Source organism: Paramormyrops kingsleyae, chromosome 11, assembly GCF_048594095.1.
Source record: "Paramormyrops kingsleyae isolate MSU_618 chromosome 11, PKINGS_0.4, whole genome shotgun sequence".
NCBI classification, from domain to species: Eukaryota; Metazoa; Chordata; class Actinopteri; order Osteoglossiformes; family Mormyridae; genus Paramormyrops; species Paramormyrops kingsleyae.
In genome coordinates this window covers 14,111,486-14,137,997 of record NC_132807.1, presented here as the reverse complement: position 1 = coordinate 14,137,997, position 26,512 = coordinate 14,111,486, and the positions used below count along the sequence as shown (strand labels likewise).

The 26,512-nt window shown below is 41.7% G+C and overlaps 1 protein-coding gene across 9 annotated transcripts in view; it reads left to right on the top strand.

The window, feature by feature from the left end:
* shank2b (SH3 and multiple ankyrin repeat domains 2b) overlaps positions 1-26,512 on the top strand; it is a 193,697-nt gene that overhangs the window by 85,212 nt on the left and 81,973 nt on the right. For 8 of the 9 annotated variants that reach the window (XM_023805315.1, XM_072718094.1, XM_072718093.1 and 5 more), the window contains 3 exons: positions 9,169-9,499; positions 16,394-16,551; positions 19,971-20,084. In XM_023805315.1, coding sequence (XP_023661083.1) covers positions 9,169-9,499; positions 16,394-16,551; positions 19,971-20,084 — 603 coding nt within the window. Of the gene's footprint in view, positions 1-5,447; positions 5,797-9,168; positions 9,500-16,393; positions 16,552-19,970; positions 20,085-26,512 lie in introns of those variants that run through there. The other variant, XM_072718095.1, reaches the window with a different exon arrangement.

Below are 26,512 nucleotides of genomic sequence, written 5' to 3'. Positions count from 1 at the left end.
AAATCCCATCTGTCGTATTTTTTCTCTATAGCTTCCAACTTTATCCTGGTCTCTTCTGTTCCCTTCATGTAGAAATCTGAGGTGTAAAATGTATGGCTGGAGTTGTGAGCGCTGGCAGTCTCAGAAGTGTCATGAATTTGCTGCAAATTGCCGCAAAGTGAAACTGACGTAGAGAAATGCAGCGAACGTGATACTTTATTTGTGCTTGATGCTGCCTTCGCTTTCTGAACTTCTTCTTTATCAGATAAAGGTTTGTTTCATTTCACATGAAAATATTATTAATGAGCTTAGGTTTGCGACACTCCCATGTGCACTTACATTTCTGTCACAGACTCCTGGCTTTTATTTAATGCCAGCACTCCCTGCCTCTCTCTGTCTTTCATATCATATGTTAAATACTCCATATTTGCCATAATTAAAATGAACTAGCCTTGTTTATTGGGTTATCATATTGGATTGAGATAATGAGATCTCAGTGTTCACAGATATGTGATGCATGGTGCAGGTTTTGTGCCCTGTAGCACACCAATTTATAGTGAAAGATCGCAGCTCTAAATCTGCACTCCCTAGTCAAGTATGTAAATCGCTGTTCCTCTTAGCAGCACCCAGTGGTTACCATGGTGCCCATAGCCATGTGATAATTGGTTGGAGGGATCTAGCTGATGCCTTATTGGTAATCCAAAAGGAGGAAGTTGCCATTGAAGACAGATTAAAAGACGTGTGTGATCATCCTCCTCTCAGGAAGCAGCTCTTTAGGTATTAAATCCTAACAAACAGCCAGTAATGTTCTTATTACTGTGAGGATTTGGAAAGGTGTTGTAAACCTTTTGATTAAACAGTAACCATGGGAATCCACCTTGCCCTGCTGTATTCTCTACATGTATTTGGTATGATGTGACCTTAATAGTGGGTAATGCTTTACATTAACTGCAGCTTCATAATGCATTCATTATGCATTCATAGAACATTTAGTGCACCTTCATAATACATTCCTAGAACATACCTAAGCAGCTGGTAATCGAACCTTAACATCGGAACATGCTTTAACAGCTTTACTCTACATTTATAGCAAATACCATATGATAATAGAAAAATGATATGCATGTTATTAATGTATATTAAAGCTGTTAAGCTACTGTATAAGCTATGCTTCTATGCTGCTTATGAATGTTCTATGAATGCACTATGAATGTATTAAGAAGGTGCACTGAATGTTCTGTGAATGCATTATAAAGGCATTACTGTATCTATAAGTGTTGTTAATATTAAGCGTTACCTAATAATGTATTTGATGCTAAATCTTATTTTGCATTCTGAGTAAGGATGTGAGCATAGGTGAGCTACTGTAAAGCAGGTCACAGTCCAGAGGAATAGCAAGGCTGCTGTGCCACTTTTTTAAGTCATGCTGAGTGTGACACAGCTCTGCTAGCATGCAAATTAACTGCAGGGAAAATGTGTTCCTCTCAGATTATCAGAGATTAATGCCTCCTGGTTTTTTATTCTAGTAAATGTCCAGGGAGATAACCCATAGAGATTATTAGGGTTTATTAATATCAGAATGGTTATTTATAGGGATCACACGTTCTTGAAGGGTTATGTGACCTTTCAAGACACAAGTAGTCCAAATTAAAGACTGTCCTTTTCAGAAGCCATCAGTCCATCTATGACAAGGTTCCAGTTAGATGGAGTTTGTCCAAAATCCCAAAATTAAGGCTTATCCCTATAATCCCTTGCACCCTCTTACAATTTCATGAAGAACCATGTGGAGTAGGCATGGCTGATCGGAAGACCTTGTCAGGGGTGCAACACAGCAAATTTGAGCAGGTCAGGAACCTGCTGAAGTTTGAGCTTCAGCTGCATTATCCTAACCTTGAACGGAGGTCACCCTGTGGAATTAATTGAATCTGTAGGGTCTTTGGTGGAGGCACCAAATCTGTTATTATTATAGCAAAATGTTTTCTCAGAAAGCAGGTGCCGGATATCGCTGCTATCCTGGTGTGAGATGTACGTGTAAATGAAAGTAGAACAACTATGGCGTTCGGATGGGGAAACAACAGGTGTAAATCGGTAAATACATTTCCTTGACTTTTATCCTCCCATGAAATGCCTCCTAGCGATTGACAGCTCAATTACAACTCATGATGCAGGTTTGCTATAATCTTTGGTGAAAAAAACACAACAGTGTCACTCATTCTGGTGTGGATACCTGGAAAGGCACCCATATTGGTAACTGTCTGAGAAAAACTGGAATACATCTCCCTCAAACATTCCAGAAGTGCCAGCTGTTTATTGCTCTGGCATATTTTGACAGCAGTTGACATATATTCAGCTGGACTGTACAATGTATTGCAATTACTGTACAACAGCACTGCAATTTTCTTACACAGATATGAATGCATTAATAAAAGCTATTGTTCAAAATCTATTCAGAAATGTGCCCATGCTCCTCAACAGAGTTACAGTTTGTGTTTATTGATCTGTATATATATAGCATGTTGGGTGGCACAGTGGTACAATGATTATAATGGGTGTCTCACACCTTTGGGACTGGGGTTCGAGTCTCTGCCTCAGCTCTACATGTATGGAGCTTGCATGTTCTCCCCATGTTGTTGTGGGGTTTCTTCTGTGTCCTTTGGTTTTTCCCCACAGTTCAGAAACATGCTAAGGTGAAGGGTCAAGTTGCCAAATTGTCTGTAGGTGTGAATGGTGTGTGTGACCTGTGATGGGTTGGCACCCCATCCTGGGTTATTCCCTGCCTTGCGTCCGTAGCTTCCGGGATCGACTCCGGACCCCCATGACAGCTATGGAAAATTAATGGATGGATGGAATTTAGTATGTTCTCCAGAGATGATACATACCCAGCATATATGCCAAATGCACAGTGAGCAGAAGTATGAACTCTTTATACTGAGTTTAGAACATAAGAACATAAGAAATTTGCAAATGAGAGGAGGCCATTCGACCCATCAAGCTTGTTTGAGGAGAACTTAACTAATAGCTCAGAGTTTGAACTGCAGTAGCTGATACATATAATATGTTATAATTTTATATTTCTTAGACACCTCAAGATGAATAACTTGAACAATTTCTTTAGATTTTATTATAGCTGTTATTGTGATTCATTCGCTGCTGAGAAAAGTTATGCATGATGATGAAAAAGTTATCACATTTTTAGATATAAATTGGGAATGCATTGCATTGTAATACTGTAGTTATTGTGCATACATGAATTATGATAATGTACTTGGAATGTTTCTGAGGCAAACCAACTGTAACAAGAGACCCAGTAGAGAGTGTCCTCAGTTTTTTTCCCCGTTAATTCCAAAATGAGACGTATGTTAGCTGTGCCATTTTAAAACTGTAAAAGGAAATGCGTTTTATTTTGCTAAAACATGAAGTCTGTTATAAAAAGTCCTCAATAAAATGTCTGATGCTAAGTGAAAAACAGTGAATGACATTTTGGCACTGGTGTTCTCAAAGAAACATTAATTTTATGTTTGCGATGATAATCGACAATATTGTAACCTCAAACCTTACCATACATTACCTTCTAATTATGACTTCTATGTGCAAAATTGTAAACAAAAATGGATTTAGAGCTTAGTATGAATTTGGTGTAGTGCAAAATGATTAATTTCTTTTGTTTAAAGCTTATCGATTTAATAAGGATAGTGCTGCATGCTGCCACATGGGTCTTTTGGGAGCTGCAGCATGCTGATTGAGAATAGTTTTTTTAATTAAGGAAAACAAGGACTATGCAGTGTTCATCACTGTAAGAGTGAACTGCTAGTGTCTCCAGCTCATAATGTCTTTCCAGCTTTTCTCTATAAAACAGACATTGCAGGGGCAGGTTAACTTATCTAGGCTGACATGAGAATGGACACTAGGAAGTCAAACTGAAGCCTTTATCCTATGCGTGTGCTCATGAAGGTGCTGACACTGGCTCAAATTACTTCAGCTGGGCCAGTCTTAAGGCACCAAACTTAAACTCTGGTTTATAACTGATGCAGGACACACCCAGCTTATATGTTTATGTTGATCTAGTATATGTCTTGGAAGTCTTAATTAAGATATTATAATCTGGGATTTCAGTTGAATGAGGGCCCCTGACTCTCAACAGACAGATTTGCTGTAATTATGCTGTTGTACATGCAGCCTTTCTAATTTATATCATTTTAGTTGCTTTTAGTTCATATGTTCACTTTCCAAAAAAACATCCATGCTTTGGTGCTTCGTGTGTTTAAGGAAATACTACAGACTTGAAGGGTATTATTAGGGCATACACACATTTAGTTGATGGTATGTGTAGTCAGTAGGTTCACAAGGCTGCCTTAATTGAAGTGACGTACCAGCTGGTACATAACATGGATTTACTAAAGTCCTATGTGATCCAGCATTATGGTATATTGGTTTTGCATCTGCTTTTAAGCTTTCCTTGTAATGAATTTAGGGATTCTTGGAAAACTGTAGCAAATGTACACAGTAAATGTAGGCTGTGTAGGTTCTTCAACGCCAATTATGTTTTTATATCCCTGGCAAATGCAGTGCTTCAATGGTATGCTGTAGTGGCTTACAACATCTGTCTGTAGCTAGAGGGAGGAGCCGCCCCCCCATCATGGAAATGAGTGGACAATATGGGAGCAAAACAAAGGACACAATGCAAATAAATAGCTCTAATTCCTGGTTACAGAAGGCTTTGGGGAAACCAGCTCTAAAAGTGTGTGGGAGATGATGGGGTAACTCTGCTCAAAGCCCTGATGCGGGACCCTTGTGTAAGACATGCTAAGGTCAGTGCTAAAATAGGTCTGCAGTCCCACTTGAATTTTAATAAAAACTTTCAAAAATATCTGCCCAGAACTATATAAACCATGTACAACCCTAAGCAAAATGTTAAAAGTAGATATCATTCCTAAGTGTACCACATAAGTACCTCCTTACTACCAGAAATAGCAGAATACTTCATTGATGCCTCAACAAAGCAACTGGTTTGAGGAATCCTTTTGGGTTGCCTAGCAACCTTGAAGGCTTGTTTCCGATACAGCTGTTAGTTGTTCAGGAAGGGTTAAACTCCAGTCTCCAAAATGTTATTTAGCAGGGTCAATTTAATACATGCCTGTGTCAGTTAAATAAAAAAAACTCCATTGCACAAAAATGAGGTAACACGTATACGGTTCATATTAAATTGCGTTACCTGATCATTTAATTGAAAATACTTTTACTCGGAGAAGGAGTAATCATCTCTTTTAAATAATGAGTTTTACAAAGGAGGATTAGACCCAATTCAGTAAATTCAAGGAGCCCAGGAACTGAAAACAGCACGTGTTCGTGGCTAATTATACGAATGACAAAGGGTAGTCAAACGCGATGTTATTCTGCGTTAGGTCAGCCGCGCACTTGCACGCGCGCCGAGGTGAGGCGGCGCTTTGGCACGAGGCGAGCCGCGTCAGTGCGAGCGCTCACATGACCGTCAGTGCGAAGAGCGGCGCGAAGCTGCCGAGCTCCGTCCCGGTACCGTCTGCGCTCCGCCAGTCCCACTCTCAGCTGACAGGCGCAATCATGTGGGGTGGGCTCTGTGGCCACGGCGCCGGTAAACCGCTCCCCCAGTCACTTTCTGCCCAGGGAAAGTACAGCTCTGTGCCACGCCGCGGCTCGGGGACTCGCTGCGCTCCGTCTCTCGTCACTTGCTCTGGTTTTCGTCCTTTTCGTCGTTTGTGTCACATTACTATGAACGGGTCGGAGTGAAAAGTAAAGAAGTGAGGAAAATGAAGTCCTTACTAAATGCCTTTAAGAAAGAAGGTAAGAAGAGTGCTTTTGTTCTTTGGGATTTAGACTTTACTCTTACTTCAACTATAAACTATATTGAAAATATTTTATTTTAGAACTGTTTATAAAAATAAAAGTATCCTAAAATCCTTGTGTTCTTATTTGACTTTAAAGAAAACCCATGTTACATAAACATGTACGTATATAATATGTAATATATGTGTACGTATTTTATGTGCATACAATTATTTTTCCTGAATGATGCGCTGTAGTGTAAGTGTCAAAGTGTCTGGTTCAGCATGAAATATTTCCTTGAGCTGGGAACTTAGTTTTGTTAACTATTGTTTCTTTGAATTTGAGTGATTTCCTTACAACAATTGATGTTTCTTCGTTAAATTTAAAAGAGGTCCTTCTTCAGGTTTGTCTTTGCGCTTCTTAGAGAAATCTTGGTGACGATGTGACGGTGGCACGGTTATCAGACTGGCAAGGCAGTTGTGCCGTTTTCTCGCAGAATGAAAGGGGGGTTCTGCTCTTCCTCTCGAGGTCATCGTGACCCTGGTACTGTGATCTGCTCGGGACGCTGGCCGATCAAGGCATCCTCTGCAGAGAGGGAAATGGAAGATGTTACATGTGCATTTCATGGGGAACAGAAACACCCGCTGAAGTGTCCATGCCGCTTGTTATAAACAACCCTATCAGAGGGAGTAGAAGTTAATTTTCTACATAAGCTGGGTCTGTCCTCTCTTTCTTTTGACTGTATAATGTAACATTTTCTTCGTGAAAATGACATTTCAGGAAAAATAAGCACAGAACAGGAAGAAGTAGTTTTGTCTTTAGGTCCTCAAGGATGTGGCTTTTCTGGTGTTTGTTGCAGGCATGCGTTGACAAGCAGTAAATAATATAGAGTGATTTCTTTCTGCTGTTATGTAACTCATGCTTTTTTAATGTTCAGAGATGTAAGAGATTTGAAAAGGCAAAAAACTGTTGTGATAATCCAGTGTTATAACTCCCTGCTTAAGCTGTCCACAGCTATTTCAGGGGTGAGCTGTTGTGCACTGGCTTCCAGCTGCTCTGTGCCCATGTTTTTTTGTAGCGGCTTGTGGGGTGACCATGCATGAAGGTGGGAGCTGGGTGTCAGCCATCATCTACATGCAGCCAAAAACCCCCTCATTCCTCTCCGCACTCCCTGGGGTCTCAGAATGCAGTGGCCGTCAGGCGCCAGCTGCTGAAGCATCACCTGGCAGCTGCGTGCGTAACTCACATGTGCTTTGCCCCACATGACGTCGTTTGCTTCGTCACCAATCATTCTGAGGCCATTTGTGATGGTCCTGTATCCTTTTTTTTCTTTCTGTCTCATCAGATGCATGGTGCCCCATGCATTTCACACCTTCCTGCATTCCCCAGATTACCGTTGTGTTTTCTGGGCTTTTAAGGCCAGCCAGGCCCTCTCACCCTCACGTCTGCCCGTGTCTCCATGGACCCCTGCTGGCCTTTTACGAGGTGACAGGCTGGCAGCTCATTAGCTGGTCCCCCCTCTCCTCGTCCTCACTGGGGTTCCGCATAGACAGGGAAGATCATGAGAGTAGCCTATTGTGACCCAGATGATGATGCTTTATCCTTATTCAGTACTGAGTCACAATTGGCTTGGAACTTATCCCAAAAAGTGCAGCAACAGTGCTCTCCACTTAACTACCATTTCACGCATTATATAGATATCTGTTCCTCCATCCATCCATCCTCAATTTGCTTATCCAGGTAAGTATCTCAGGGAGGCCTGGAGTCTGTCCTAGACAATAAAGAGCACAAGGCTGAGGTATAGCCTGGATGGAATGCCAGTCCATCTCTCATATACATAAGCATGCACGCACACACACACATACACACACTAGGGAGTGAACCTAGCTGAATGTCTTTGGATTGGATTAAATGTGTAAAGATACTGCAGTACCCAGAGGAAATCCACTCAACATGCGGAGAACATGCAAACTCCACACATACACAACGGAGGTGTGATTTGAACACCCAGCTCTGGAGGTGTGAGGCAACAGTGCTACCCACTTTACCACCATGCCACCCATTTATATCGATGTGTTCTGGGAAATTAGCTGATAGATATTTTTTCAATCAGTTGAGCCCTGGCTGCTTCTAAAATGTCTTCCTTTTTTGATGAAGCAGTAAGCCCAAGGGTGGGCCTGGGTCAGGTTTTTAGCCTAACTCTGTATGCAGCATAATCTCCTAATCAGAGCATGAAAAGAGAGGTCAGTGAGCCTTGATGTAAGCAGCACATTGAAGGTTCTAAGTGGATGCTCAGAGGACTGTGTCCTGGATGCTGTGAACGCAATGCTATAGAACTCAGCAAAGCTTGGCTACTCGAAATACTCGTAACTAGTAATGCTGTGTTTACTAGTCATTGTCCATGGAGTCTGGGCCAAGAATTATCACGCTGTATACTTACGTAAGACACATCTAAAGTGATGCAGTCATGCCTATGTTTGTGTTGTCATGAGACTTCCCAGTCATTTGTTGCCTCAGTTACACGTTCACAGAAACAGAGATACATAATTAATGATGCAAAGAGATGAATCATTAGGCTCTGCTATTTGCCATGACCTTCTGCCTGCCTCAGTCAGTACCAGAGGCCTGATATAGCCCCTGGCTCACTGTTTCCAAGGGAGTAGGAAACCACGACTCTTGCTTCTCCAGGTGTGCAGAAGTGAGAATGACATTAATGGGCAGTGAATGCCTAATTCAGTGAGTAGTACAGTGACTTGGGGTATCTTCCTATGTATACATCCTAGGACCAGCCCCCACCTTACGGAACAAGGTTGCGAAGCAGCTGGGTCAAATAATTCATTTTTTTTCTTCGCAGGCTATCTCACGGCGTAATTCCGTTCTACTTTAGTATCATGCATTAACTGCACCTTCATTATACCTGTTACTACTATGACCCTTCAGTTGCCACAACAAATTCATATAACCTCATAAACGCCGGTTAATGCATGTTTCTTTATTCTGTTTATTATTATTATGTCTTCATTTATGAACATTTTTATTACCACTTATTTATCGTTTTAACTATGCCCTTAATTTTTATTCTTTGTTGGTATATCAAATAGCAATGCAGTGCCAAAAGGAACTGTTTCGTTCTCTTGCACTCATCTGTAATATGAGGGATGACAAATTACTCTTGATCTTGAGCTCTCAGAGCCCAAGTTTGTGATGCCAACCATCAGACTAGCACAGAAGCCTTTTGCATCGTGGCTGCTCCAATCATCTCACTTATTTCTGCCATTATGCCTCAAATTTAGCCTTCAATGAGCAAGACTCTGTATTGATTATCTGTTAATATGATTTGTGCAGATGTGACGGAAACATGACATCCCTTTCTCGTCCTCTGTTCCCCAGTGCCTTTCCGCGAGGCACCAGCGTACTCTCAGCGGAGGCGCGGTACCCAGAGCACGCTCGCTGCCCCACGTGTGCTGTTGCGCTCGAACAGTGACAACAACCTGAACGTGAACAACCTGCCCCAGGACTGGTCGCCATCGGTTGCCGCCGCCTTGTCGGCCTCCTCTTCCCACCGCAGCCTCTCGCCTCAACTGCTCCAGCAGATGCAGAACAACCCCAATGGCACAGTGAAGACAATGGGCAGGGGGTCCCGTGCACCCCGCAGCCGATCGCCCTCCCTCAGCCGCCTGGGGGAGGAGGTCCGGAGACAGCCCCAACAGCGGCAGATCAGGTGAGCAAGGTTTGAGGAGCATGCAGTTTGATTGGCCGGGCGCCCAGAGCATGGGCTCTGTTTCTGCTTCCTAATCTCCCTCCCTTCTGCAAATGCCTTTTATGCAATCTCCTCCACGCCCTCCCAACATGACCTGTACCATATTTGGCTTGACGATCTCCTAAAGCCAAGGCCTCATGAGGGACAGGGAGAATCTTTTGAGGTCCTGATCCACTTCTCATCATTGGGCATGCAATAAAATGGCTAGTATTATGCAAGCGTAGGCGTAGGTTCATAGCATCCAGTGATAATTTGGATTTCCCTGCTGTTTACTTATGATATAGCACCCTCTGACTACAAAGAGTGTCTGTTAAAAACAATACTTATTGTTTGGGAAATAGTGGTCAAAAGAGTCAAAAAGTTTTGCTGGAAAGTCTATGAGTTTCCAGCTGGTAGCTGCATTTTTACCCTTGACTAAGGCACTTAACCTAAATGCCTTTAATAAATAGGCAGCTATATAAATAGGCAAATGTGTAAAAGTCGTGTAAGGCACATGCTGTGGGAATAGATAAGGACACAGGTTTGTAGTTGAAGTCTGGGAACAGAAGACGTTCATCTTGGGAGGTGATGACAGCGTCTTAGCGGCCCAGATTGTGAAGCGTGTGATCGTGCAGCTGAAGCTGTGTGCGAGTTGCTCACATACGTGAGCACATCTGTGGCATTTGCCAATCCTCTGGGACAGATGTGGGAAATGGGGTCTGAGAGGCGGTTCTTATGTGAGCCAGTACAATCTCCATGTGCAAAATTAAATCGCTCAATAGGGCAGCCATTTCTCCACAAAGACAGACTATTTGACCTGGAAAATCCTCCCCACACACGTGGACGCATGCACATTTGATTTCTCTTCCTCAGTCAAGGTCTGCTAGTGAATACTTCCCACCCTGTCCCAGTCCAACTAATTTAACTGACACCAGAACACATTGTTAAAGTGGGACACTTTCCCCAGGAAATTGGTGTGGTTGCTATGGCTATGGTCACACAGGGGTGTGAATTTCAGCCTTTATTCCATAGTGTATTAGGTAACATCCCACAATGGCGCACACACAGGGAGGCATTTCAGCTGTTTCAGCAAATACTCCTTTATTACGTTTCTGACCTTATCTGATAATTGCATGTTTCTGTTGTTGATTTTGATTCAGCTACCAGTGCAGTGTGCTGTAAATAGCATGGATTCTATGCCTGTCGTTGGGTGGTTATTGAAGCCATTAAGAAACAGAATCCACATGATACTGACTCACACAGCATGTAGCTGTTAGCAGAAGTATGTGTGGGTGAGTGTGACGCCCCCCATTCAGCAACTACAGCATCTGTGTCTCAGTGCTTTTTTTTCTGCATGACGGACTGTTGGGTGCAACAGTATAACGTTGCACCCAACAGTTCGTCACGGTACTTGGGCAAGCATTTGACTAAGATATACAGTCAAAGGGAGTTTTGCGATTGGTTGCATTTTTTCTCACATTGGCGAATGACTTCTTGCATGAATTCTTGACAGATTCTACAGATTCAGCCACTGCTTTATTTTTGGGTGATGCATTCAAGCTCAGAGCTAATTAGCAGCACATTCCTCCAACATTACCCTGACCGTGTGTTGCTATTGTTCATAGTCATTGTCTAATTTTCTCGTTCCACATGTGCATCTTGGGTTTTTTTCTTTTGTATTACAGACAGAACAACTGTCTTCTCCCCTAAAGAAACAGATGTGCTGTAGATGTGCTGTAGGTGTTGTGTAACGTGTTAAGTTTGCGAATGAGCAAGTAGAGTGAGAGCTTTCTTTTAGATCTGTTTGGATGTTAGATTTTCATTCGATCTGTTTTCATGTTACACATTACGCATTGTTTGCTTGCTTTGCTTTTCACTCACATTTTTGCTTTATGACCTCCTAACGTTTTCTGTTCAAACCCCAAATGGCACTGTAAAGTATAACACTTAGGTTCTCCTTCCTTTCCTATGCACTCATTTTGCTGATCTTCTAGCCCACTTCCTGTCCACAGCATCTTCTTCATGCCTTTCTGTAGTTCTCTCATTGCAGTGCTCAGTCTCTCCAATGACAAAAAGACAGGTCACAGACGGTTCTTTATCTTTATCTTTGTGACTCTTATTTGTGTTGATCATTAGGTGGTGGTTTAACAGTGACTACAATGCACATGTTAATATTGCAAAATGAGGGACTAATTCATGTGGGATATGAGAGTACCTTATGAAGGAGATGGTTTTGCACTGCCCCAGTTCTCTGTCAGAGTTCATTCCCCCTAGAAGCTGCCTTTGGCTTTGACCTTCAGCGCTTTGATACCGGCACCCGGGGCCACAAGTGCCCAGAGACTGCGCTCCTTGCCCGGCTTTATGGAGCTCTGCCCCACTTTCTGTTGCGCCACACTGCATGCTATGGAAACGCGTCCCACTTGGCCCTAGGGAGGAGAGGAGCTGTTGGGGGGACAACACTGATTGCCAATGAGGCAAACTGGGCTACCTCGTGGCTCCGGACCCCAGTGTGTTTTGGCTACAGTAACAGTGGTCTGATATACAGAGCGATCACATAAGTGGGCCCAGGGTTGAAGCTATGCCTTGAAGTGCTGTATGTTTCTGCACATGCCATGTTTACTGATAGCTCATGCAATACGTAACCTATCTAATCACATCTGTGACATTTTGTTCAGTATGTAATTCTGTATTATATGTAAGTCTTTGTTGCATAGTGTATCTGTATAATCTTTATGAATTGTTTGTTGCATTAATAAATCAGTGTAGCTGGGGTTAAATCAGAATCAGAGAGGAGAGAGAGCCCAGTAAGGTGGTGGGGGGGGGTCTTTAAGTCTTAAAGATGCGATGTGTTCATTTGTTAGCATGTTGTGCAAATCAATACAAAATAAATTGGAAAATGTGATAAAGTTATTTTTATTACATATGCATACATATCGTATGGTTAAATAATACTTGATTTTTTTGAAAAATAACATGTTCAGTCGTCCCTGCAGGTTTGTGAATTTGACATTCGCAGTTTTGGTTATTCGCGAGTTGGCCGTGAACAATAACATTTTTGGAACTTGCCAAAAGTTCACAGAAACTCACAGAAAACGCATAAGCCAGAATTATAAACAATACTGAGAATGATTTGGATCGCATAAAATGATATATATTAATGTTATTCAATATCTTATTGTGCATACTGTATTTTTAATAGTAAAAGTTATTTTTGGTCAAATTAAAAAAACACTCATCTACACATCTTGGCTTGGGTAAGCTGCAGATCTTTGTCTCGGAAACCAGCCTGACTTGCATGGTAGCTGTCTTTGTGACCATGGAATCTCTCGTTCCTTGCAGTAACTTTTACACTTATCGATCACATTAATTTTGCATTTTAAATAATGGGTCCAAAACATAGTGCTCCCAGAGCTTCTGAAAGTGTTTCTAAGAGGAAAAAGGTTGTGATGACTGTGACATAAAAATTGCTAGATATGCTTTGTGGCAGAAAGTCTAGAAAGTCTAGAAAGTTTGTTTAGAAATTGGTAATAAATGGACTTTTTATGTTATCGGTCATATTGATAGACTGTTATGGTTTCAGGTTAGGAGGCTATTCATGAATTTTCAGATTTGCAGGGAGCTTCCACCCCTAACCCGCTCAAATGTGAGGGGGTGGCTATAAATGAAACTTAAAAAAGCATGGAAATGCCTAATCACTACAAGTAATATTCTTGCTTATTCGTTCGTAATGTCCCTGTGAAAATGCATCAATATCAAGTTATTGCCGCTTACATACGTTGTGCCTGTAGCAGAGTCTAGCTAGCAGGTGATGTTTTGGCAGCAGTAAGGTAAACACAGTAAATCAAAACACAAAAACACCGGACAGAAATCAGGGCGTCATATAGGAATATCTCATCCACTTGAGAAATGAGTGACTGGTCAGAGCTACTAAAATGAAAATGAACACTTAAGCTGAAAGGAAAAAAAAACTTTTTTTTAGTGCAAAACTAACCTTCTATTAAACTGCTCACTTTGAATCTTTTACTAAATTTTGAGACGTTAAGAAAAAAATGTTAATATTGGCAAGGTACGATTTGGACATACTGTAAGGTATTTAAACCCTGAGTACAGCTGTTTTTGTCATTATATGTCTGTAGTTTACTTTAAGGCAAAATGAGCAAGTGGGAGTTTTGTCTCTCTCCAGGTTGAGTAAATGCAGATAAATATGTAATGACTAAGTTGATCTCCTCTCCATCTCTTCCCCTCCGTATTGCATGTCTATAGAATACATGTTAGTGTGATGGCTCCATATACAGGTCACTTGAGGAGGATACAGCTTAGGTAATTACTGCCATTGCATCGGCACCTCATTATTTCAATACCAGCCCCACCATGTGGCTCCCACTGGAATACTGATAAGAGTTTTGTATTGCTGTCATAGGCTAGTACTTTTTGGGTCAAGTCCTGGCCTTGTTGAAGAGTGTTGATGACAACAACGCAATGTTACTGTGGGTAAGAAAAAGATCCAGAGCAGTGGACCCATGTATTACTGGGCTGGTGTATAGCTCCTCTGGTTAGGAATCTGTGCCCATGTCCAGAAGGTGAGTTCATATCCTGTGGTCCACAGAGTCAGCATATCACTGTTGGCCCTTGAGCAAGGCACTTAACCCCAGTTGCTCATAGTTGATCCTCAGTTGTGCTTTGCTTTGGACAAAAAGCATCTGCTAAACAAGTAAATGTACAGTTCACCGGTGAGGATGGATGGTGCTGTGGTAGGGCCACGTCTGATGTTGCTGTGTTGCTCTTGCTGCTGCCAGGCTGCACTGTGCTGGCCTTGGTAAATGCTCCAGGTACGGATGAGAGATCCTGTTTCTGACTATGTCAGTTTGTGTGGGAGGCTAGGGGTGGGCTGTGGTTTGCTCCATGTACCAGGAGGTTGTTGTCCTGCCTCACAGCTGTGTGTTGGCATACAAGGTTGTTCAGGTCATGTTAATTTTGTGGCATGCTGCTTGTCTATGATCAGTCTGTCTAGTAAGGCAAATGTTAAATGACCTTGTTTGTGGTCTCATAGACTACAGTACATGTTTTCATTATTACTACTGCTAGTACTATTGTTACTACAATAATAAGTTTCTTTCCTCTTCATTGCTCCGTTGTCAAAGACCAGTAAACAACACAGACATGCAATGATAATGTCACTGATTATTATTATTATTATTTTTTATTTTTTTGGAAAACGGTCATTAAAATGAAACAGACAATTTGCTATTTGGAAGAGCTAATGAATGTGCTCATATGTTGTTTTAATTAGACTGCATCCCAAATGGAGTCTTATCAGTTCTGCAGGCACAGTGAATTAGGCTCTATATCCAGCTTGGTTTAACCTTCAGCTCATCTTCCTGTGGCCTACTTGCAGCTCACCCAGTCCCCTCACTGTGTAGGAAAGTGGCTTCTGCACTTACGCAGCCTTCTGCACTTACGCAACATGGCTCACTCTGTATCTAAACAAGGGATCTTAAGAGTGTAGCAAAAGACAAACTGACGAGAGAATTATCTTGACTTTTGATTGTTTTTTATTTTTAGATAGTTTGCTGTGTTAAATGTGTCAAAACTACTTTTCAAATGAAAAACACTCTATTGTACTTCAGGTACACCAGTTATTTGAGATGAGATCACTTGAAAGCTGCAAGTACAGAACCCCACTCAAAAATTTTTAGTAATGTAATTATCTCCTTATTTTTCTTTTTGCTGAGAGAGGTTGTTTTTCCACTGGTATTCTTATAGTGAAAAGTTGCATGTGTGATTACAGTCAAACGTTAATGTTAGCAAACTGATGTACAGTATTGCACAGATCTGTATTATTTTCAGTCTGTATTCCGTGCGTATTAAAATTAATCTAAGCGATTAGGAAGATGAACATGAGTCAGTTTTAAGGGGTAGTAATATTGCACATGAACCACTTCAAATTTCTTTCATTGCCCTTTCCCTATAGAGATGCTAAGATATGTATTATTTGTATTGTGCAGAAATTGATTAATCCAAGAATAAAACATGTGCACAAAATGATTTTTGGATTTGGGCTATTCCAAAAATATTTTTTAACTAAAATAAAATGCATTTGAAGGTAGATGGGCCAGATGTGACCTCTCCTGAAGTAGCTCATAAATATTGGTTCTTTTGTCCACTAGAGGGAACCCACACGTCACTTTACATCTTAAATATTTGAGTCTGGTGAGCCTACCAAAGCCAACGATACAAACAGAAGCTTGTCGTACTGTAGATGCACAGAGGTTGATAATAGTTCTTCCAGACACAATTGAACAATAATTTAGTGGTAATAGTGCAATCATTCTGTATTGTCGTGTTAAAATTAATTTGCTGTGAAATATAGATTGATGTGTTGTATCTTTAATCGTTTTTTGCATGGACTCCCATTAGTGTATACATTACTAATGTTCAATCTTACCTGTGTATGCTGATGCTCTGTGGTGTGTGAGATCTTTTGTTTATATGTGGCTATTTTAAGTAGTTTGTGTCATACTGAATGCTCCCTTATTGATGAAGACGTCAGCGTCACAGTTCTGCACATATTCTTTCATTTGACCCTGTTTCCTGTGCTTACTGCTATTTTTATGTGAAATAGTTTAAATAAAATAGTACAGAATATGCTTTATGGATGCCCTATGGTAAAATTAGGTTGACAGCAGGAGCACAAATCTATAAAAGACTTTTAAAAACAATGAAACCCATTTGTGTTTCAGAAAACAAACATGATTATTGCAGTGGTGTAGTGATGTGTTTACCGCTCAAGGGGGAGTTGAGATGAGGCCAGTCTGATGCAGACTGTAGGTGGTCGGCCAGCTCTCCTCACCGTGATCCCCCTGCTCTTTCCCGCAGCCCCAGCTCCAGCCGGGAGGGCCACCCTGGTCCGGAGCACCAGGGCCCAAAGCGCAAGCTGTACAGTGCTGTGCCTGGCAGGCACTTCGTGGTGGTCAAGTCCTATCAGCCCCTAGCAGAAGGAGAAATCCCCCTCTACAAGAACGACAGGGTGAAAGGTGAGGCTCAGCATTTATGAATGTGTACTAACTAACTTAGGTACCCCTTGGCTAACTGAATCAATTTGAATCATATTTAAAAAAAAAAATAAAAAATGGGATTCCTGGTGTGTTTCTTGCTATACAACCTTCTCCCCAGCTGCTACTTCTCACCAAGTTATGGGGCATATTGTTGAAACTGATTAACATATAAGTTGTAATATTGGACATATACTCAATATCAGGATGGGAACACCATCCCTAATGGGGCCTGTGTGTGTGTTGGGCCCTTCTGTCTGTCCTAGTACACAATGGGCCATGGCTAATGTGATCTACAGTACAGTATGTCATGTGGAACTGCACATGGAGAACTGCCTCCCCATAGTCCACCTGGTTTTCTGAGACATACCTAAATTCATAAAGCCAGTTCACAGTCCCAGCATGCTGTCAGGTTTCTCAAAGGGTTTGCAGCAAGGTGGAAGTACCCCAAGAATAGTAATTATATTTCACAGGGTTCTTATTACAGAAGTAAAGTATATATTTAAATTGTTACATACACTAGATAATCTTGAAAAGGAACATTCATTTAAAACTTGCAAAATTTTGCAATTCCTCAGAAGTTGTTCTGGAACCCTTTTTTAGAACTACTATAGACTGGATCCTTTTCGTGTCATTGTAGGTACTGTGTTTATAGTGATAACATGCTGATTGGCTGACCAGAAGCACCTAGCGCCTACTTGGAAGTTACGTGGAAATGCAGGAAGTAGAAGTAGTGTAGAAGTAGCAGAGCAAAAACTGAGCACATGGAATTATTTTTGTACCTCCAATTAAATTTAAAATGTCAGTTAATAAGTTGCGTCTCCATATTTCTGTATCGGAAAATTAGATTGATAACCAATCCGCTTTTGCCTAATATCATGGTAGTGAAACTTGCCAGTTTATTGGCAGGATAACGTTACATCATTTTTTATTGTGTGGAACAAAAAAGATCGATCTGCAGGTAATAAGAATCATAAACATGTCGCAAGTTGTATAAGTAAAATATAAAAGCCGGTGTAGTTTCATATAAAATTGTGTGTGAAGTTTAACCTATGAACTTTTTGCATGTTTCATGCTTATTTATCATAAAGGTCCCAGTTCCTGTTGTGTGGTGTGAAAGTGACACATAAAAGTAGCCAGGAGCTGCAAAAGTTCCTGGTTGAGACAGCCTAGGGACTTGTAAGCAGGGACCAAGTTCTGGAACTTCGGTGTGAAAGTGCCTATACAATTATAATGAACTAAATCCTGTCCAAAATCCTATGCACTCTGCTACTGGGTATGGCAACATATCTGTAGTGATAAACACCGCTATAGCCAGAATGATTTTCAGCCTGGTCTGAATTTCCTGGCAAAAGTGCCTTAGATGCGATAAGGAGATTAACCTCCAGAGGCTGATTCTGTCTTGGTCTCATTGTACGCACAATCAAGTGACGTCATCTCATGAGTTTGCATGTTGGATGTTTTTCCAGCAACATATCTGACTTTGGTATAATAGAGCCCACAGACAGTCTTGGTCATGTTAACTACTCTTTCTCTGGTGTTGGTGTAATTTATTGAGAAACCAAAATATCTGCTGATTATGACCGACTGTAACCAGCATTAACAACTCACAGCCACAATTATCATAATGCTTTTCATATTGATCATGTATTTGTGAATAAGCCTGGGCAATATAACGTCTATTATACATGCATGCACAATAATCACAAGGGGTACCTTCAGATGAGGGGCAAAACATTTTGTTAATTTTTTGTTAATCAGGGGTGGCTTTCCCGAAAGTTTCGTAATGCTAAGTAGTTCATTATCTAGTACTTAAGATTGATCGTTAATTAGCACACATTTCCCGAAACCCTTCATAACTACATTAGTTTATCTCGTTCATAGATTTACAAGTACTCCGACCCACTCGTTATTTTTTGCATCACTCTTTATTTGAACTTTTTCCTTCTGTCACAGAGACATAGAGATCAGCCAAAACAGATCAGAAAAGCACATCGATGCACAACGTAATAGTGGTGATGATTAATAAGAGGTCAATATTGCAATATAAAACTATGAAGTTGATTATAAATTAGCGCAAATGAGGCTCGTTTGTTAATTCTGAAATAACAAAGGGTTTTGGGAAACGCTCATAGACCTCACTTGTCCTTTGCCTACGTCATTCTTTATCTTGTTCGTTATTTGCCAAGATCAATGGCTTTCGGGAAAGCCACCCCACATTAGTAGTGTACCTAAAATTGCTTTTTATGATGCCCCAAAGTTGGTAATCAGTATAAATTACGCATATCCTTACATTAAATAATTGTTTGGCTCCCAACTGCAAAAAGTGCCGCCACACCACCAACGTCTTTTTACCTCGTTTATCCACAATATCTCCTCTTTTAAAAGATGTTTTGGTTGCTGAGCTGTCCCTTTCTTTACCGCTACTTCAGTGTATATTGCATTGAAGAATACCAAGCCATAGTATACCAAAACAGTATTATGTGGTGTGCTCTGCTAACCAAATTCAATAAACATAAAGATACAGGGTTTATACAGGTTACTAACTTTTGGGAGTTGCACAGCACATCTGATTAAGATTTTTTTTGGTGCACAACTAATCTGTTTAACAAATTGTGGCCATAAATAAAAGTCCATTTGGTACCGTAAAACTAGCGTCCGGCCAAGTGTTTCACCTCTCATCTGAAGCCCTGGTGATTATTGAACATCCTCGATATAATATCGATGTAAAATCGCCCAGCCCTATTTCTGAATTAAGATTTTTCCTGTGTCAAGCAATGCATTCATACATTGTGTTGTGCGTTCTTAACTCAAAATGATGTAACTACTGAAAATGGTGACACCACTCTATGAATATGTGTACCATTACAACCATACTAGACCATGTGATGGTGTGAAAAATTAGATGTCTAATCTCAACCCAGCTGACTATCCTAGTCCTTGGCCTAACCTGTACCATACAACCCTTTAAGTATGAGGAGAGAACAGCGCAGAAGGTTTTGGTCTGTGTGCAGACTGTGCCCGGCGCATGACACTTTGTGTCATTCTGCTGCCACTGGCAAGGAACACTTAGGGTGCCAAGTTGCATTCACCAGATGGTAAAGAGAATGGGCGACAGATTATGCCTCCCAGCTACATATAGAGTTCTGATTACTACAAAATTTTATGCAATAAATATACCAAGCAGGATATGGGCATGGGTAGTAGGTAAAGAGTTACATAAATGCTAGGTTTATGGTGTGGTAAGCTACTGAATAACATTTAACCTTGTTTTTTGCAGCCCTATTGTGCTTCTCACGGTAGCACTTTCCATTTAATGTAGAGCATGTGCAAACCTATTCGAAGACCTCCAGCTGTACACATTGCCTGTTAAGCGATTCTTCTTTTGTTCCCTGGTCCAGTCCTGAGCATTGGCGAAGGGGGCTTCTGGGAAGGCAGCGCCCGAGGTCACATAGGATGGTTCCCGGCGGATTGCGTGGAGGAGCTCCCCAGCAAGCCAAGTGACGAGAGGCCACGTAAGTGAGGGCAGTGCTTCAGCGACTGGGAGGATGGGCTGCTTGGCACTGTGATGATGGGGGTTAATTGAATGCCAGTTATCAGCACTGGTTAAGAATAGTAAACGTCAGCTGTTTGCTGCATGGGCCATGGCTTTGTTTTGCCTCACAGTGATCTGGGCCTGTTGATGCAGTTGGCACAGATGCCAGATGCCTGAGAGTGGCCTCACATCTGTAGCCCGGCATGGTGTGGGCATGTGTGTGAGCCACCTTCTTGTGTGGGGAAGCAGCTGGTGTCTGTCTGTCTGTCTGTCTGTCTCTTGCTCCGTCCTCTGTGACATCGACTTGGTCTCGCTCTGTCTTACTTTCGCTCTCTGCCTCCGTTTTTCATGTTGTGCTGCACTGGCTCCCCTGATTCCACAAGGCAGATGGGCCTAGTGTGCAGTGTTGCCTTCTCTATGCCCTACTCTTTGGACTGCAAGCAGGGAGAGAGTGTCCCAGGGTTGACCACACAGCCTACACAGGTTATCTGCCAAGTGGAGAAGCTTTTACTTTATGCCCCCCCCGCCCCAACTGGGATCAAGAATCAACAGATTTGCTTTATTTAGACATAAAGGCAACAGTTTGGTTGAGTCTTGAAATGGGGCTCAGAGTTACAGTCTGTTAAAGCAGCATGGCAGACTTCATCCTTGGTGGGGTGGGGCCTGGGGGTTGGATAGACACTGCATGAATCTCCATGCCTTCCCCTGGCCAAGGGCTGATGGGAGAAATAAACCCAAGACTGGGCTCCAGCAGTGCTGGCACTCTCTGCAGCTGCCTAGGGCTCTATGTTCTCTTTGTTACCCAGGTTTTTATTTCTCTGGGAGTTAAATATTTAGTCAGCCCTTATTTAAAATCACTTTTTTTGTGATTGTTGTGGAAAAAAATGCTTTATTTGTGTGGAGCCTGCAATGCAACTTGCGGAGTTCTATATGCTTTTTTTTGGAGAAAATTTGCATGATTTGGCAAAATTGCAAGTTCATGAATTTGTTAAAGTACTACCAGTGAAGAAAGATACATGTCATCCCTGTCCAATGAAAAGTGAAAGAACACATTTTCTCAGAAACTGCTTCACAAATTAGCCAAAAATAACATTTTGAGACACCCTTATCTCTACAAATAGAAACCTGTTTTAACACAGCCATCAGTGAATGCTTTAAAATACACGTGAATACATGCTGCGATGGCATCACATTACGTGTCATGGTTCAAATGTAAACTGTCTGATTTGGCCTTTTCTCGTGGGAATGTTGTGGCAACTTTGAAATATTGCAATCTCCTGCATTGCAGTTTGCTTGATTTAGCATTCATCGCAAAATTCTAGAGGGACTCTGCGGTCCTTCCTTCTCAGACCTCTGAAGTCGGATGTTTGAATTCTATCGCTGAGGCATCAACTTTTCTTTACCATAGGCTGGGTTAATGATTCTTCATTGTACCTCAAAATTAAGCTATATTTAGCATGAAGGTAGAGTGACTGTTTTACATTTTGGAATATGAAGCCACATTGTTATGTGTAATTTGTAGTAAATAAGTGTTTATGCAGCTTTTTTGTGAATTTTATAGTGTGACCTGGATGTCATTAAATCCTTGCAGTTGAGGAGGCCTGTACATTGGATATTTCCACAGTCTGAAGTCTTGGAGGAACTTCTCTGTGATGCATATTCTGATTTTTTTTTAACTGTCAAAAAACTATACAAGTTTAAGGGCTTAGGAAATTTCCATTAATTAGTTTTAGATGTGTTTTTTCACCACAGTTTAATTCCTAAACCTGCAGATCTTTCCACAACTGTGAGTTCTTCCTCACTGGAAAATGAGGGCTGGCCTGCCGGGCTGTAACACAAGGCGTATGCTGAAATCTTTATAAACTCTCCCATTGATAAAACACTAACAAGCTTGCTGGTAACATGATTACTCTGACTTCCTACGTCAAGCGTCTGCAGATGTGAATATCGCTATTTTGGTTGAATAGCTAACTTTATAGCCATTGGATGTTTGTGTTAATACAAGCATTTGAAAGTCAGGATGTGCTTAGGATTTCTTAAGCAGAAGTGAAAAGGAGTTATATTATTATATTGACTGTCAGGAGAAGGTCTTTTTCAATAGCATTTAACTGTTTACCACGACTAGAGCTGTCAAGATTACTGGATTATTTAAAATTACTGAATTATTTAATGAGTGGAAAATTAAAATGTAAATGGTACAATTTCATTTTAATTTTCATTTTGGCAGGATTTTTGCATATAGACTTTGAAAACTAAATGGTAAAGTGGAAATTCTATTATGGTTTTTCCTATATGATAATTGTCGGGGGTGGAGCTGTCACCACACACCACTTTGTGTGAGTGGAGATTGCATGTTGCATCTTCCACTTTCTGCACACAATCCAAAAACACACAACTTAAGTTAATAGGAGTGCCTAAATTGACCGCATGTGTGAGTGACTGTGCGTCAATTGCTATCCAAGTATTATAAAGTGATTACTCACATTAATCATTAGATTGCTCTAATATTAATATGATTGATAGTGACAGCCCTAACCACAGCAGATCTAGTTACCTAAATCACAGAAAGATAGAAAGATTCGAATAAGACAGACACAGTGATGATTTTTAATTGATCGTAATCTCACTGTGTTGAAAGTTTGTCAAATTGAAAGGCCGAGTGCTCACAAAATTAAAGCTTGCTCCCATATTGCATTTAGAATTTAGTGATCAGTGTTGACACACTACAGTGCACAACAATAAAATGTGTCCTCTGCATTTAGCCCATATGTGATGTCGTGACATAGCAGGGGGCAGCTAATTCAGTGCCTGGGGAGCAGTGCTTGGGGGCGGTACCTTGTTCAGGGTACCTTAGTGCTGCCTGGTTGGTCGGGGATTCGAACCTCTCAATTACAAGTGTGCTTTTCTAACCATTAAGGCACCACTGCCTAAAGAACTAAAGATTAAAGAACTAAAGATTACCATTGGAGTGAAAGGGCATCCCAGAATCACCAGCATCCTCAAGGAAACAAAACCTTTCTCTAGGGACAAGGCAGATTACACAGAAACTTCTTCACTGTCATTTAAGTCTATCCAGGGGGTGGCCACTGCATGCTGCTCCTTCAGTCAGCATCAGCTTCAGTAACAGGACCTAATAAACCCATACACTCAAATGTACTTTCACACGCATGCACCTTTCTGGTGTGTGCCCTCTGCTGTGTGCAGTCGCACCAGCTGTAGATGCGGTGTCTCTGCTTTCTAAAAGCACACATGCATGGATCTAGAGGGCTGAGCTTTATCTGTGTCCGCCACAGGAACTGGGAAGGATGTGTAGAACTGGGACTAGTGCTGGCACAAAGGGTCTGTGTGGGAGGAGTGTGCTCCTTGTCTCTATGGCGTTTCAGTTGGAGTGTGCACATGCGTGCTCGCACGTTCGCACACTGAAGGTGCCCCTGCTGCTCGCTTTGGCCCAGTGTAGATCTCCCAGCTCACTCCTACTCTTGCCCACCTCACTGCAGCCTCACCCACACACCCAAAGAATGCTCATGCAAAGGATGCACAGGGTACGTGTGTAGACACACATGAACATGCACACCCATGAAGATGTGTACATTATAGTCCTCAATTTCTGATAATGAGGATGATAATAATAATAATAATAATAATAATAACATCATCATCAACAACATCATCATCTTTCACTCTTTATATGCATCATCTTTGGTTTTTTCTTTCCTCTTTTCTCAGTGCATGCACTCACAAGCCAAAGATACCCCACACACACACAAACAAACAAACAAGACATACTACATTCACGATTGGTCGCATAAAGTAGAAGCTCTTCTGATGGGAAACATAATAAAGCCAGGAGTGTTGTCATTAAATTGTTTATTCAATAAATGGAACATTTAATTATTTATGCCCATTGGATGAATGTTTGTTTAAATGTTCAGTCAGATTTTGTTGACCTGGACACATGTCCTTCAAATGGAAAGAATTAAGATTTAAAACAGTCATATTCTAATTTGTACTTTAGAATTTTATGTAACATTTGAAGATGTTTTCTAGCTGTAATCCCAATTGTTTTATTTTCACCCCAAATGAAATGTTTAAATATCACACTTCATCTGTTAACACCTGCTGGTGAAGAAATCATTTGTAGCAGGACTATGTAAAATGTTTAACGTCTTATATGATGCTTGATTTACTTGATTATATTCAATTATGACAATAATTATTCCTGTAAAATATTATTATTATTATTATTATTTTATTATAATAATTATTATTAGCAGTAGTAGTAGTAGTAGTAATAATAATAATAGTAGTAGAATTACTCTTGCAAATATTTCCGGTACAGGAATAAAGGGGTCATTTTAATGTATATTTCTCCACATTCGTCAAATCTACAGACTGTGTAATCGCTCCAGTCTCTCAGAAACTCTTCAGTGCAACACTCATGGACATTCCTGATTGATGCATCTCCATGGAAACCTTCTCTACACTGTACACCCCGGTTGCTATGGAGTGGGCCTTGGCATGATATAGGTTTTTTCTCCTCTTTTTTTTTGTACTTTTTTCTCTCTCTCTCTCCCGGCACTAACAACGGAGCTTGAATAGGATTCTTCGTCCGTGTCGCGGTCTCTCCTGTTTTCCCACGGTGGCGATTATGGCTGCTCACTCACCTCATCTGGGATACTCGAAACTTTGTGGGCACGATTTTGTGGGCGCCGCGGGTCTGAGGAGGTAAAGGTGGAGCTAGTCTCCTCACCTCAGAAGCCTCTGTGTTTCCGGGGAACTGCAGTCAGCTGGAGAGAAGTGGGACAGCGGGGGCAAATGGAAGAGACACCCAAGTGTAGGAAGAAAGTTCATTTTGGAGGTACTGTGGGGCTGTGCTTCTGAATTTGGGTTAGAAATAGCACCAGATGGACAGGATTGCTTAAGCTTGTGAAATGAATGCTGTCTGCATTGCAGATCCAGGGCCAGTAGGCTGGGCCTGCTGATTAGCTTCATTTGCCTGCTCTACAATGCTGAATGCTTCAGGAATTGACTGATTTGTCTTATTGTCTGATTTGCTTAATTGTTATTCAAGGTAATGGTAGTAGAATCTTGTTTGTGGTTCAATGCTAGACATGGGGCTATGTTTGTCTTTGGTTTATTTATTTGAAATGTGGAAAAAAGCTCATCTCAGGGAATAATGAAACATGGTCGAAGACAACTTAAGTAGCTGTAGATTCAGTGTCAGAGTAAATTTTTACTGGGAATTCTGTGTTTTTGAGGTCTGTTTTGGGGTGGTTTAGAAGCTGTGAGGCACATTTGGTGTGGATCTCCAGTCCTGGTGTATTCCGAGCTCCGGCAGCTTGGCCATACGAGCCTTCCAATGTAGCTCCTAAGGTGGCAGCATCTCAGGGTGCAGTGCTCACAGTCCACTGTCAGCGCCGTGTCTCCTTACGCACCGGTGTGCTGGGTGTACTCCAGAGCTTTTACTTGGGAACTGTGAGCTCAGCTGGTCCCAGAGCCCAGACGGTATGGCTCTTGGGGGGGAAAAGGAGCAGGGATCCATCAAGACAGAGCTGCCTTTTCTTGGTGCTCGCCAGCTGTACCTAGCAGGGAGATGATTCTGGGCAGACCCTTAAAATAAAACTGTTTGCAATTGCGTTTGGACTTGATCTGTGAGGTGTGAATCCAGTCTAGAGGCGACAGAGCAGCCGAAGTGATGGCGGCAGCCAGGCTCCTCCGGCCTCCGCCAGCAGTCAAGCAGCTAAATGCAGGTCGCAAGGGGAAAGGGCCGAATCTCACACAGTCTTCTGATAGCAGAGGTGTAGTGACATGGCACTGATGGTCGGTATTTTCGTGGGGTCACAAGGTCAAACGGAAGCTGCTGTCAGGGTGCTCTTGGGCCTGCAATTAAACCCTGCTGGCGCCGCCCATTTGAAATAATCTGTCCTTTGTCTGTTGGAATTACAACAGTTATTGTGCCGAGACACATTTCCCCTCCATCGATGTAATATCAGCAACGGAAATGTGTGGCACCTCGCTGAGTGAATCGCTTTCCTGCTGAGCGAACACACAATTCTTTAGCTGGTGTTGGGCTTGCAGGAGGCCCTATTCTTAACAGTTGGCTTGGCATTTAAAGGGTTTACAGTCAGTAAGAGCCTTATCAGTACCGCTTCAGCTTGCTGTAATAGAGAGGCAACACTTGCCCCTGGCCTGCACTTCCATCTGCATCAGAAAGGCCTGCAATGGTCTCCAGCACTATAATTGAACAGCATTGATCAGCTGTGGTGTCCTTAGCCACTTCACTGTGAATCCACAACCATCCTCAATGCATTCAATTGCTCGTAATCATCTCTCCGTGCTCAGCTGGCCCAACGGGTACCAGGGTTAAAGTGTGCACATCTCAGCCCATATGTTAGCTGGTAGGAAACT